This window comes from Balaenoptera musculus, chromosome 12 (assembly GCF_009873245.2).
Source record: "Balaenoptera musculus isolate JJ_BM4_2016_0621 chromosome 12, mBalMus1.pri.v3, whole genome shotgun sequence".
Classification (NCBI taxonomy): domain Eukaryota; kingdom Metazoa; phylum Chordata; class Mammalia; order Artiodactyla; family Balaenopteridae; genus Balaenoptera; species Balaenoptera musculus.
Window position 1 is genome coordinate 44,038,666 of NC_045796.1, and position 15,694 is coordinate 44,054,359.

The 15,694-nt window shown below is 34.0% G+C and overlaps 1 protein-coding gene across 2 annotated transcripts in view; it reads left to right on the forward strand.

Annotated features, from left to right (window-relative positions):
• Positions 1–15,111, forward strand: part of GOPC (golgi associated PDZ and coiled-coil motif containing) — a 35,456-nt gene extending 20,345 nt beyond the window's left edge. For both annotated transcript variants that reach the window (XM_036871674.1, XM_036871675.1), the window contains 6 exons: positions 2,381–2,556; positions 3,533–3,698; positions 6,071–6,166; positions 6,835–6,999; positions 9,125–9,305; positions 12,014–15,111. In XM_036871674.1, the coding sequence (XP_036727569.1) occupies positions 2,381–2,556; positions 3,533–3,698; positions 6,071–6,166; positions 6,835–6,999; positions 9,125–9,305; positions 12,014–12,144 (915 nt within the window). In that variant the 3' untranslated portion in view covers positions 12,145–15,111. The remainder of the gene's footprint in view (positions 1–2,380; positions 2,557–3,532; positions 3,699–6,070; positions 6,167–6,834; positions 7,000–9,124; positions 9,306–12,013) is intronic.
• Positions 15,112–15,694: the final 583 nt, after the last annotated feature.

A 15,694-nucleotide genomic window follows, 5' to 3' on the forward strand; every position in this document is an offset into this window, starting at 1 on the left:
GTTTTTACGATTGTGGTACTCACTGACTTGTATTTGAGTATATCATATATTGATGTTTAAATATGTCGTATATTGATATGCTGTTGTCAAAACAGTGGATCAAAGCAGACATTGAAATTACTACCAAATACATTCCATTAATTGTTAAAAGTTTGCTTACATTTGTTTCTCAGCTTAATATTCACAATAAAAAGGGAAATAATTATAATAATCACTGCTCATACATTAGAAACAGTATCATTTGCCATTCACTCAAGAGAAACATTCTTCTTGTGCTGAGGTGTAGATCTTTATTTAAATATCCTGAAGGGGACATGGTGTAGTGAACAGTGTCATCCACCTCTCATCAATAAATATAACTGTATTTCCACAGGATTTATAGATTCTGTAAATTAGTGAGTCAGTAAAAGCAGTTCTCTAAGTCAGTAAAAACACTTCCACTCAAACTTGGGATGGTTCTCTTGATCCAAAAATAACACTTAAAAGATCTTTCAGGGCCCTTGTCCAACTCTCAGAAGGGTTTTATTTTGCCACACTGTGTGTGTGTGTGTGTGTGTGTGTGTGTGTGTGTTTGAATTTGAATTTGACTCCCTTTAGGCAGGATTTTGTACCTTCTGTTTTCCCCTCCACTTTGTCTTTACCTGCCTATCTGTTCTGTGCTTGAATTCCAAAGGTATTTACATTTGTAACACTTGATGTATAGGTACACTGTATTTTACACTTTGAAGGTATATTGAAAATTATTTCTCTCACATGTGAGCTGGTGATAAAAATTTCATGGCAAAGATCTTAAAGTTATATTCTCTGGCTAACACCTATAAATTCATATATATGGGTTATCTACCAAGTGGAGCATAGAATGGCATCCTTTTTTGAGAGTAAAAATGGATATCCATCCAACCTCATAGCAGGCAAGTGAGGCCAGTATTTTTCCTCAGAAAACAGTTCTTCAGTCACTTTAACATACGGACAAATAGATGATCCAGATCCCAAAGTTCAGTGATAATCTATACCATAGATATACCATAGATATATATACATAGATACTATACTATAGATATCTATGCTATAGATATTTTTTTCCATAAACTATATTTTTTTTATTGAAGTATAGTTGATTTACAGTGTGCTAATTTCTGCTGTACAGCAAAGTGATTCAGTTATACCCACATATATCTTCTTTTCTTATATTCTTTTCCATTCCTGGTTTATCCCAGGAGATTGGATATAGTTCCCTGTGCTCTACAGTAGGACTTTGTTGTTTATCCATCCTGTACATAATAGTTTGCATCTACTAACCCCAAACTCCCATTCCATCCCTCTCCCTCCCTCCCGCTTGGCAACCACAAGTCTGTTCTCTGTATAGACATTTTTTTTTTTTTAATTTTAGTTGCTTCCTAAATCCATTATATGTGCTACCACTTTACGTGTATTTTGTGAATTAAGTTGGATTATAGTGTGACATTTTTTTTAAATTAATTAATTAATTAATTTATGTTTGGCTGTGTTGGGTCTTCGTTTCTGTGCGAGGGCCCTCTCCAGTTGCGGCGAGCGGGGGCCACTCTTCATCGCGGTGCGCGGGCCTGTCACTGTCGCGGCCTCTCCCGTTGTGGAGCACAGGCTCCAGACGCGCAGGCTCAGTAGTCGTGACTCATGGGCCTAGCTGCTCCGCGGCATGTGGGATCTTCCCAGACCAGGGCTCGAACCCGTGTCCCCTGCACTGGCAGGCAGACTCCCAACCACTGCGCCACCAGGGAAGCCCCAGACATTTTTTAATGTGTAAATATTTTAATGCAGTTGTTACCAGCATTTCTCCATGACCATAAAATATTTTAAAAGAATTGGAATATCTGTTCTAATTTAAGCATTGTCAGTTTCTTATAATGCTGTAAGATAAATTGGTCATAGAATGTATCTCTGTGTAACTGAATGGCTTTGACCTGTTTATAGAATTGCTGCATTGAAGTTCATTAAATGTTTGGACACAACCACCGGAGTAATTATTTTGGTCTAGTTTTAGAGTCACTTTTAGGAAGTAGGGAGTAGATTTAATTATCCAATGAAGCCTTTACTATTAGTATGTGATAACATGAGCTTAGAGAAGACTACTAATCTTCGTATCCTCAGGATCAAGGTGCCCCAAGCCATGTTATTATCTTACCTAGAAGTGGTTCCAACACCTTCTGGTACTAGTTAAAAAAAACTGGATCCAAATCTTTGTGTTCCATTTTATAGAAATGAAGTGGTAATTTTTATCATATGCTTTCATTGTTGGTATCATAGATTGTGTGCTTTTGTGTATTTTAAGGAACATGGTCTATTGCTAAAGAGTCTTAAAAGTATATTCATTGCATTATTTTTTTTAAAAAAATTGCAATAGGAAAGAGAGCTTGAAGCAAACAAAAAAGAGAAAATGAAAGAAGCTCAACTTGAAGCTGAAGTGAAGTTGCTGAGAAAAGAGAATGAAGCCCTTCGTAGACATATAGCTGTTCTCCAGGCTGAAGTTTATGGGGCAAGACTAGCTGCCAAGTACTTGGATAAGGAACTGGCAGGAAGGTGCGTGGAAAATGGGTACCCCTGTGCTCTTAGGTGACCAACTGCATAGTTAAAGAGGTTGACTCTTATCTCTTTTGGTAAATGAAATATTAATCTTTATCCTAAGAGTGATTTTATCATTGACTGTGGCTTAGTGTTTATATTGATAGCATTACATATTGCAGATTTATTTAGCCATACTAAATAAGTATTTCTGGTTTACACACACACACTGCTAGTAAATTACTGTGAAATGCTAACAACTCTTAGAGCTGCACTTTTTACCATTTCCTGCCTTGACACCATAACAGATGATGTTCCCATGTACAGCAGGACTTCCGTAGGAATTCTTTCCGTGATCATTGAAACCCAGTCTTTCTTGCCCCTCAAAAACATGTTGGAATGACAGTGATTTTATCATAATAATACAGAGTTCTGCTTGCATTAATTTTTTATGGTAAATTATTCACAAACTTTGGTGATTCATTATTATTACTAAATAATTTTCTGCTTATTGTTCTAATGTCATTAAGGACTGATGTGGAGCAAATAAAAATAATTTATATCATCTTGAAGTGCACATTTTCTAATAATTTTACCACATTTAAAGAAATAATCATTTTGTAAAAAGATACTGTCATTGGAAAAAATAACCTCATCTAAAGACTAGTGTGATTGCATGTAAGACGTGAAACATGTTAATTGACATTAGTCTCATAAATTGTTTCTAAGACGTATATGAATTAAGTATGTGACTAAAGAAGGTCTCAATCATTCTTTTTTTTTTTTAAACTGCTTTTCCCTTGAAGACACCTGTCTCTTTCAGAATTTTCATGTCTATAAATCTGAGACACATCAGGAGGTTCCTGAGTATTAGTTTTATTACTGAATTAGATCTATGCGAAAACTACTTGTGTTCAGTAGTAATTCTTCTGAATTCTTTGTATAGTATGTATAATGAAAAACTAACTGAATTAATTCTTTTCCCAATATGAAGGGTCCAACAAATACAATTACTAGGACGAGATATGAAGGGACCTGCTCATGATAAGCTTTGGAACCAGTTGGAAGCTGAAATACATTTGCATCGTCACAAAACTGTTATCAGAGCCTGTAGAGGGCGTAATGACCTGAAGCGACCGATGCATGCACCACCAGGCCATGTATGTTTGCCTTGCTGCTGTTTCTCACTCAGCCTTGCCCTTTCTTTAATCACAAATCCTTTGCATTAAAAAAAATTGTACTAGTATTTAAAACCTTTATTTAAAAATGAATTAAACTTATTTAAAATAGGTACATATTTAAAGTTTCAGCAACCCATATAGCTCTTTACAGATTTACTAACGCCCGAAAATGATATTTCTGAAGACAGTGAACTATTGCTAGCAAATGCATGTTGCTTTGGCTCATATTTCAGAATTTTCCTGCATCTTGATTAGGCATGTTTACAAATATTTTAAGCTAAGCAGAGAGTGTGTGATCCTATTGATAAATTGGCAAATATTTTTGGATAATTCTTTACAGGGGGACTTTTAGTAACTAGATTTATTTGTAGTTTCTGAGCTAACATTTATAACTGTTTGGTCTTGCATTAAGATGGAATTTGAGATCTGTGTCCAATTGTCTGCTTCTGTAGCCACCACTGTACAGGAGGTTTTCTTTCTACCTGGATAAAAATTTATTAAATTTCACTACAACAGCAGCCTAATGATACAAACCTTAATATAATAAAATCATATCTAACTCCTACCCAGTGGATCACATATCTTAGTATCAGATAAAGCCTGACCTTGAATAGTAAAATTATTTGTTGCCTCTGAAAAGATTATTGCAAGAAAAATTGATATGTACGTCTAGTTGGTGGGAGAGGAGTGGCGATTGCAATAAGCACTTATGCCATTGTCTTCTTTGGGACACTGTTGGTCCCCATTAACTTCTAGGCAGTGGCCAGATCATAAATGTTATTTTATGCTAAATAAAGGAATTTGAACCTTAACCTGATAATCATGAGGTTTTTCAATAAAATAGTGGACTAATAATATTTAATATTTGTTTGACAATTACTTTGGTATAGTGAAGAGGATATATTGGAAGACGGCCTAATTGGAGTCGGAGAGTTACATTTAGAAAGATAATAAAATAAGGAGAAAGTGGTTAGAGGAAGGACAGGTTTGAGAGAAGTACAATCAAGAGGATTTGGTGACTAACTGCTTTTGGTTAAGTAGGTGAGTGAGAAGGAAGTGTGGGTTTTTGGTTTGGGCAACTGAGTGAGATGGCATGCACTGATAAAGCAAATAGAGGGAAAGGAAGATTTTGGCAGAAAGATGATGAGATCAGTTTTAGACATGTAGTGTTTGAGGTGCCGGTGGGACGGCCAAGTTATATCCAGTTAGATATACGGCTCTGGAATTCTAGAGAGAATTCTGAGTTGAAGATTATTAGGTAAATCATCCTTTGAACCATGGAATTGATTAAGTCACCCAGGGAAAATATACAGAAAGTAAAAAGATGGAAGGAGACTTTTATGGAGTGAGGGACGGAAATGGATCACCAAAGGAAGGAGCCTGAGGTGGAGCTGTCAGATACAGGCCATCTAGGAAAGTACTAGTATAATAGACACCAAAGAAAAGAGAAGGTTTCAAGGAGGGGATAGTGAACAGTATCAACTTTCTGCAAGGTTCAGAAGGGCAGTGACTAACAAACGTATTCATTGGAAGTAGCCACATTCGTTACTAGTGACTGTAGAGACAGTTTCATTGGAGCAAGTGGGGGCAAAACCCTAGTTCCAGTGGTTGGAGTACTGAATGTAGGAGGCAAGGAAGTAACTACAGTTAGGATTAACTGTGTGTGCCGGTTAAGGAAAGATGGAGGGAGGATAGTAGGTAAAGAAGATAGTGGGTGATTGAAGGGTTTTTATCTGTGTTGTTTTGTGTTTGTACATGGTCAGTATTTTAAAGCTGGATGAGACCTGGAGTTTTTTCATGTGCTGAATTAGGGAAGGAGCTTGTAGAGAGAGGGAAAGAGTAAAGGTACCAGAGAAAGAATTATTAATGGAACAAGGTCCTTTAGTTAAGAGGTAGACTCCAGAACTCAAAGAAATGAAAAAGTAATTAATGATCCAGTTGGCATTATGTTTTTCAGTTCTACAAATCAGTTAAAATGGATATAGATCTTTAAGTTATTTTTCCAGTTAAGATAAAGTTACCTCCTTTCATTTCTTGAAGATATTTTTTTATCAATTCCTGGCAGTGATTTCTTTTGTAATGTCCTACAATTTAAAAAGAGATGTACCAGATGTATTAAAGAAGTTAATAAGAGCGTGAGAAAATCATCTATATTTCACCATGTTAACAGAAGAACTATTTTTGCTTTCCCATTTTATCTATTTATTAATTACTTTCTTAACACTGTACTGTGTATCCATTACAGGCAACTAATAAAGATTCCTAAAAGCAAGTTATAATAGTATGGGTTTACTCTATATGGTATATTATTTAAGTAGTACTAATTTTTCTTCTTTTTTTCCTTCAATAAGGATCAAGACTCTTTAAAGAAAAGCCAAGGTGTTGGTCCAATTAGAAAAGTTCTCCTCCTTAAGGAAGATCATGAAGGCCTTGGCATTTCAATTACAGTAAGAAGTAGTGCTTCCAGTCTTCTTTTCTACAGTTGTCTAGTATAATCATGCTCCTTTGTTGGACATCATTGGGAAATAAAGTATTCTGAATATATTTTCTAAATAACTAAATTTATCCCCATGGATAACAACACACACACAATTATGATTAAAAGCTAGAAGGGTGAAATGTACCAAATATTGCATTTCATCAACTTTGTGTTGCATATTTTTTCACATTTTAACATCTGTGAAATTGAGATTCATCTTATAATTATTTTTGTGGAACATAAAATAATGGTTTGTCTTACCGTTCATAGTGACTTAGATTTGATAAAATCTAATAGTGCTGTGGACTACTAATACATAAAATATTTTTATTTATTTATTTATTTATTTAAGAGAGTAGCTAATTGTTTTTTTTTTTCGTTTTTTAGGGTTCTTTTTTTTTTGGCTCTGGAATGCATTTTAAAAAGCACATGTATATTATTAATCGTTTTATTTAGAGGTAACTTTGATATTCATAATAATTTGATTTACCATTACCTAAATATAATAGCAAATAGGATCTCACTCAGTATTTATAATAAGAATATAGGTGCTTACTGAAATGTTTTTAGGAAAATATCAGTAGAATAGTCTGTGACTATACAAAGGTAAACTAATTTACTGCTTTTTTTGGTTAGGGTGGAAAGGAACATGGTGTTCCAATCCTCATTTCTGAGATCCACCCAGGGCAACCTGCTGATAGATGTGGAGGGCTACATGTTGGAGATGCTATCCTGGCTGTTAATGGAGTTAACCTAAGGGACACGAAGCATAAAGAAGCTGTAACCATTCTTTCCCAGCAGGTAAGTTCCCTTTATGTAACTAAAATTGGATCTGTCGATTGTTCCTTTTTGAATCTGTTGAATACTTTATACTTCCCTAGGAGGTTTCGCAAGTAGTAAAGTGTATATATATAGATACTAGTTTCCTATTATAGAAGACATTCAGCCAGATTTACTGAAAAAGATTTGCTCTTCTTCACAGCTGTATAGTTTTGAGCAAGTTACTTAAGTCCTTTATGCTGCAGTGTCCTCATCTGAGAGCTGTAAGGATTAAGTATGTTAATACATATAAAGTGTTCAGAACAGGACTTGGCTCTTAGAAGGCAAAACATTATTAATGACTAAAACGCTATACAAATACGAAGTACTATAGAAAAAACAATGTTAGAAGTGGATTGATTTTACAGTCATAAATGTTAGAACTCAAGGGTCCTTAGAAATCATTTAGCCCAACCCTCTTATTTAAAATAAGTGAACTAAGGTTCTTAGAAATTAAATGATTTGCTTAAGATTGCAGAACATATAGAGTTGAGAGTCATATCCAGGAGTCATATTCATTATCCAGAGTACTTACAATGTTTTTTTGTTTTGTTTTGTTTTTTTCCTTCAAGAATAAGGTTGAGGGAATTAGAGAGGTGTTGGTTAGTACATTGAGATATTTGTTGCATCATCAGCGTAGTATGCCAGGGTAGAATTGAATCTCAGAGTTGAAAGTGAATTTATAGCTCATTTAGTTCAACTTTACATGATGCATAAATATCTACAATATCACTAATTAAATAATTGTATTAAAGGGAGGACTTGTTGGTGATAAAACAGTCCATTTCATTGTTGTACGTTGCTGATTTTTAGAAAGCTCTTCCTCATATTAAGCGCAAAAATCTGTTTCTTCATGACAGCTACCCACAGACCTGATTCTGTCATCTAGAGAACTTTACTGAAGACCACTGCATTTACCATCTCCCCCAAAATGGTATTTTTAAAGCATTGCCTGATGAGGGAGATCTAAGAATGCAGTGCTAGTCTCTTTAAGTTGGTGTTTTCTCAGCGCAACTTGGCTGTCATCCAGTAGCATAAGAGTGAGATGAACAGCAGCTGTGGTAAAGGAGATGTAAACAGGCAGTTTATGAGATGCAGTTCATGAGATACAAAGATGTATGGAAACACTAAGCGCATGTTAAAATTCTGAAGTATAACCTTAAACTGCTGGGAAAGAGGAGCACCAGAGACTAACTTAGTGAGTAGCAATAAAAAAAAAAAAAAATGGCATGCTTTCTTTTGAGCAAAGGCAGGCTATAATTTTCAGAGAATTATAAATACCAGACTTGGGTATAGTGATTGTAGTCTCTTATTAAATGACAATTGTAGCTTGTAATTTTTTTAACATGAAATAATCTGTAACTTTTTACCTGAACGTAAAGTTGTTATTAAAGAATTACAAGATAAATACTACACATTTAGTCTAGTATAGTAGAAAGAGCAAGGACTTTGGAGTCAAATTTCTGTTTTTCTGTTTTACTTGTTCATCTTATTGAGAGAGTTACCTGCTCTCTCCAGGACTAACTCAGGTTTCTCATTCATGTACAAGGGACTATAATAGTGTTATTCTGAGGATTGAAAGATAATAACTTTGTACAATAAATACAGTAATTACTATTACTACTGAACAGAATACCTTAACACTTTGGCACTCGGTGAAAGTTAAGGAAAGGCTCAAGACCTATTCAGTAAGAAACAAGAAATCATTGTGTAGAGGTTTCTTGAATTAGAGAAAAGTTTGTGTGGTACCCTTAGGTGCAACTTTAGTATCTGACTATTTAGATGGATTTGCTGAATTGCTATTATGGAAAGTATAAAATGGCAAAATGACTTTTAAACTGAACATTTGTTCCAAAATTCTGTAAATTGAATAAACATCCTTTTTTATTTTAGGTCTGTTAACAAAAATATTTTGATCAGTAGAAAAATCTGTAATATTAAAAGGAAAGTACTTTTACCTCTTGAGATTCTAAAATTTCATTATTTGTTGTCTTGAAAGGAGCTACATCTGAGGTCCAACTACTACTTCTCACCACAAAGAATTTGGAAATCTTTTAAAATTATAATGACAGTAACTTGGTTTCCTCATTTTCTTTCCCCATTTTAGAGAGGAGAGATTGAATTTGAAGTAGTTTATGTGGCTCCTGAAGTGGATTCTGATGATGAAAATGTGGAATATGAAGATGAGAGTGGACATCGTTACCGTTTGTACCTTGATGAGTTAGAGGGAAGTAGTAATCCTGGTGCTAGTTGCAAAGACACAAGTGGGGAAATCAAAGTGTTACAAGGTAAAAATTACTCTAAAAGTTATAATTAATGTATTTATTATTAATGAACTTTAAAAATATAAAAGGCTTAGCTGTTCTTTAGTAACACTGTTTTAATGATGGGGAAACCATCGTTAACAAAATGGATAGCTTTCCCTTGCTAAATTATAGTTTTATTGTACACCAGTAACTACGCCAAAATTTTATTTACATGTAAGTTCTTCTAGAGTCATCTTGGACAAGTACGTGACCAATTACTAAACTATAACTGATCCTTGAAAAATAAATAAAATTCAAGTTTTCTAGACTCTGAAACAAAGACCAACATGCCTTTTAGAGTAGATACATCTTAATGTCACTTTGCTGTTTTAATGTGCATTCTTCTCTCATAATGCAATGATTTTACAGGGTAAATATGAATAAGTGATTAGACTGTTATCTCATGATTGTTATTAATAGAATCAGGATATGTGATCTTGAGGATTTTTGGTTTAGTTCCTTTGCTATCATTTATACATATTTTAAAGAAAAATTCTAGCACTTTCTTTTACATGGAGCAGTGGTTCTTAAATTGTGATACATGGATCCTTGCGGGACCCTGAGACCTTTCAAGGGGTTCTTGAGGTCAAAACTTTTCATAATAATACTAAGGCATTGTTTGTCTTTTTTTGCTGTGTTGATATTTGCACTTATGGTACAAAAGCAATGGGGGTAAAACTATTGATACTTTAGTGCGAGTCAAAGCAGTAGCACCACTTTACTAGTGATCACTGTGTGATTCCTTGCCATCCACTCAGAATGAAAAAGAAGAAGAAGAAAATGCCAGTTTCTCTTAAGAATATCCTTGATGAAATAGTAAAAACTGCTAATTTTATTAAATCTTGAGTATATGACTTTTTAATATTCTGTGTGATGAAATGGGAAGCATGCATCGTATTACTGAGTGTATGCTGAACAAAGATGCTGGTCTTGAGGAAAAGTACTTAAGTGATTAATTTGCTAGCTGAACTAGCCATTTTTTTCATGGATGACAACATGACAATTTTTACTTGAAAGAATGACAAATTATGGTTATTCAGACTATTTGGCAGCCATTTTCTTTAAAATGAGCAAAGTGAATCCATCACTTCAAGAAGAACAAGTGACAGTATTTATTGCCAGTGATAAAACGTGAGATTTCAAGTGAAAATTAGAATTTTGTAAAACACGCATCAACCACCATGAGCTCGACAGCTTCCTGACACTTAACTTTTCTAATAAGATTGGTGGTGATATTAACAAATGTGATTTTTTTGATATAGTAAAATGAAATGTGTCAGCTTTTGCAATTGCTGCGTAACTCAGTGATCTAATATTTTTCAAATGACCAGTGCATGATGTTACTAAATCCTGCATGGGTAAAAGAGCCATTCAAAGTCCAAGATAGACAAATGATTTTAATGTAGCAGAGTGTGAGAAAGTTCATTGATATGGTTTTAGATTCTGTACTGTAAAATTTTGGTATAAGATCAAAGAAGAATATTGACAGTTATCTGAAAAAACTAAGTTACTCTTCCCTCTTCTAACTGTTTATCTGTGTGAGGGTGAACTTTCTTCATATACTTGTAACTCATTGAGTAGAAGCAAATAAGAGAATCCAGCTATCTTCTGTAAAGCCAGACATTAAGGATATTTGCAAAATTGTAAAATAATGATATTCTTCTGACTAAACTTTTTGGAAAGTAGAATTATTTTTGCTGAACAAATATGTTATTTATGTTAACATTTATGGAGTTTATTATCATTTTTAATAAAGTAATAAATTTTTTTAGATTTCTTAATCTTAATCACTAATATGGTAAACATCAGTACCTCACATAACATTAATAACCCACATGAACAAAAGCTCTTTGCAATTCTCAGTACTTATTAAGAGTGTAAAGGCATCCTGAGACCAAAAAGTTTGAGAACTTCTGGCATAGAGTTTTACAGTGAACTGATGAACTGTTGCCCTTTTGGTAAATCTATATGTTGTGAATCATCTATACAAAGACAGCAGTAGCAATCGTTCTCCCTGTGCATCTTGAACAAAACGATTGTGGCACTATGTCAAAACCTTGCGCTGTTGAGCTGCTTTTCCTTTGCTTTTGTTGTCTTTCACCCTTTCTTCTATTTTTTGTCAGGATTAGAGGTCTTGTCCCTTCCTTTTTGCAGCTGAGGCTAAAAGGTTCTCTATCACCTGTGTAAATTGCAGACTACTTAAAATGTGACTCAAATATACTATTTGTAGATTAACCAAAATTAGTTTTAAATTTTATCTGGACATTGGACAAACTAGATGTAGTGATAAACTAGTATGTGCCTCAGTGAACCGAAGTTAAATAATGTGAAAGCAAAATGTAAAAGAAAAATACAGTTTACAGTTCAACAGGTATTTTTGTGAGTAGAACTTACTGAATTTTGGGATTGTGTGTATCAGTTCTAAGTTTCATAGAAAATTTGGTAGGAAATTTTATATAATTTTTAGATAGGTCCAATAGATAATATTAAAAAATCTGTGCAGTGTTTGATATCTGCTATAAGAAGGAAGAATTCCTTTGTCAGAGATTGCTGACTTGATTAATCTAGGGTCCCGTTATTTGCTCCATATTATTATTATTAATTACAGTGGGCATTCCTTTGTTATAGCTCAATAAAAGTATGACTTTTTTATAACTAGAAAGTATCTGGTTTTTTTCTCTTTCTTTCAGGATTTAATAAGAAAGCAGTAACTGATGGACATGAAAATGGAGACCTAGGAACTTCAAGTGAAACTCCACTCGAAGATGGTGCTTCTAAATTAGATGATCTGCACAGTCTGTATCATAAAAAATCTTATTAAACTGACTATCTCCAGACAAGATTGTTAATCAGACTATTCTGAATTTGGGGCACTAGGGAAGACGGTGACAAAGACTGTACAAGATCAAGGGAGGCTGTTTGTTGCCTAAATGAAAGGCGGGTACCTCAGGGCTTCATGTGAACAATTCTAAATGCATAAAACTCCCTATTTTCTGTGGTATACCATAATTAGCTATTGCATGTAAAGTAATTTTGATTTTCTTAAAATTGTAAAGCACCAAAGCATGTGTCTCCCAAAAGGATAGTACTAGGCTCTTAAGTACCAAATGAAGCACTACTGTTTTATTTGATTCCTTTTCCATTTAGTAGAAGGACAGTGCTAACTGGAATTTTTTTAAGAAATAGCCTTTAAATATAAGAGAATAAATGAATTCATATTGTATATTCCAGAATGTTAAGTGTGGTGTTTCAAAGGACAGAACTTGAATTGCAGAAATGTAGGCTTGACTTAAATTTTTTTTTTAACTGAAAGAATGGTTTTAGTGTTTTCGTTTTTTTTTAATTTAATATGCTTCCTGATATCTAAGTCAGTTCTTAATGATCATTTATTATGAGTTTGCTTTTCAGTGTTATTCATTCAGTACAAAATAGTTTTCTTTAAGCAATCCTTTATCAATCAATGCTGCACTAGAAATAGTTTCAGAAAAGTTATTGTACATTGTACATTTTAGGTTTTTAAAAGAAATGCAGATGAATGTAAAATATCTGTTCTCAATTATGTTGATCTTGTGTGCATGGTATTGGAGTATTACGTTATTAATGTTTAGTCGCAAATGCTTTTTTTCTGGAATCCACGAAAGACAGTTTTATACATTTTGAGTTGTTCATAATGTTTGTCTTGTGATAGTCCTGGCACTTAAAGATACATCTTTTCTGTCAGTAAAAGCTCAAATTTATTACCATGTCAATGAGATACATTCAAAAGCAGTTTTCTCTCAAAGTACCTAACTGATTTGCCAATCATCCAAAAAACTCAGGCACTGGAGGGTAAGATAAGGTGAACATGTTTTGATATGGTAATTGTTTTGGTTGGCTTTTCTTGTTTGTGTTTGTTTGACTAAAGTGCTTTTCATATGCAAACTAGATTTGCTACTTGGCTTATCCCAGGAATAAGCACGGAGTGCCTGCTCTCTTATTTACTGTTCCGCAGGCCACTGTACTGGGCAGGGGAAAGTGAAAACATTGCATTTAAAGAGATGATAGTTTTGCCAATATCATTGTTTTAAAGGACATACAGTTGAAGGGAATGTTGATTGGGAGAAGGCTTTCAGAGTATTATCAGTATCTCTTTCTAATACTCAAATGTTACGTGATATAAAACACATTCTTTTATCTTTCCTAGATGCACTGTATATTTGTTCATAGGTAAATCTATAAAATGTATATACTTTATTTGGTGGTTTTGCTATTTATAAATTTTATGTTTTAACTGTTGCTCATTTATGGTTTGTTTTGGGTGGTTTTGTTCATCTGTATATCACCATGTTAATTTGTAATAGAAATGCACTTCGTAGTATATATGGTTACTGATATTAAAATACCTTGTAGCATAGCGTTGCCTCTAAGCAGAAGCTAGTATTTAATTGTACAACTGATTAAGCAAGCTACATGTTATTGTTTGCTCCTGGCAGGCTAGGCCTCTTAAAAGAAAAAAAGTCTTCTCCTTATGCATTCCCTACTCCAACACATGCCCCCGTGCATGACATGAGGTCTGCAAACTGGATTTTAGCCAGTGTATTCATTTAGTCAAAAAAATTTCCATTGACACGTATCTGAAAACTTTTTGTTTTGACTTGAAACCATGTTATCTTATCTTTTTAAAATACAACCTGGGATGGGATGGCCATGGCAGTTTTTCAGAGAGTATCTTTTATCTACTAAGACTGAATCCTTAGGAAACATTAGCTAAAACCTTTTGATTTTCAAGAACTAATATGTCTATAAAGGGTTTTTTTTTTAGAGCCTTGAATTGGCATTTCTATGAGGACGCCGTGTAATATGAAGAATTGTATGAGATGGTTGTGATACAAACTTTTTTGGGCTTATAAGCAGAATGAAAAACTTCCCAGGTAGTTTAAAATTGCAAAGGCCGGTTCCCATTTCATTCCTGCCTCACCTTGGCTTTGCAGGCCTGTGTGAGGGCACTGTTGCTCAGATGGTGCTATGAGATTCCCGCCAGGTGTTTAGAAAGTACTCAGTTAAAAGTTCATTTTAGAATATATAGTCTTTGGGGGATGGACTAAGAATTACAGACTTTTCCCAAAGGACTGAATGAGAAACAGTTTTTATGTTTTCACGTTTACAGGAAAGAAACTCATAACGAGTTTCAAGGACAAAACCAAACAGATAAGGAGAGAACTGTTGCAAAGCCATTACAATTAAACAGGAAAAAGAAAAATATACATATGCACACACAAACAGAATAGCTGAGAAAAAATTTTCAAGAGTTTGAGGATTGTATGTATGTGTGTATATATTTACATTTAACTTCTAAAATTCTCTTCTAAGTGTGTGTTGTGAATATGATGGCAGACAACATTTAGGTTATGAGACTTGTTAAAATAGATTGAAAAGAGACAACAGTTTTTTTGATCCTTGGTAATATAACTGAATGGTTTTAGCTGAACAGTTGTCAGAAGTTAGCCCAGCTTGTCATTGGTGCTGGTTCTATTCCCCCCACCGTGGACTTATTTTGTTTTCATGTTTAGAAACAGTATATTGATTCATGTGTTAAGTTGCACATTTCTGACATCCTTATTACGTAATCACTATCCCACCTATCCAGTCTTCCGCATAGGGTCAGCCTCAAATCTATAAGATTTTTGAGAAATGTATTATATCTAGTTGTGTTGAATTTAGTATTTTTTTATTAGCCTGTAAATAAAGATGGCCTCTCCTACATTAAAATGGTATTAATCGCATTAAAAAAATAAACATTTTGCAATTCTTCCATGTTATATATTTTATTTATTATTTATTTCTAGTAGCTTCTGTTATTTGTACCAGCAAGTCATAAAGTCCATGCAAAGGCTGAACCTAGTTACTATGGTGGAACAGTTTTTTTTAGTAGGAATTAACTGTTTGATTTTAGGAACTATTTAATCTGAATTAGTTAAAAGCATATTGGTTGGAAGGAGCTGCCAGAGCAGCTGCGGGACCAGTTTTCTGTTGAATTGTAGCAGATGCAAAAACTCTAGTCTCCTTGGGTGAGTCTTATGTTACAAATATTGATGGCGAATGTTGCCTTTGAGGATAACATTGATAAAAATTAGAAAACAAATCCTATTAGATACTATGTAAGAAGGTATTTATCCATTTTATCATCTAAGCATATATGATTTAGAAGTTCCCAAATTGTGTATAAAATCATTTTAGAAATATCTGTAAACATGGTTCAGTTTGTTTGCATCAGAAGTTGTACATGTGGTCATTTATAGTCAACCTGAGAACTAGGTGTAGAATGTGTAGGAATGCTTTTTCTTTATCAAGGGTATCTGAGGTCGGTCAGGAGGAAAAACTCACAAATGGTC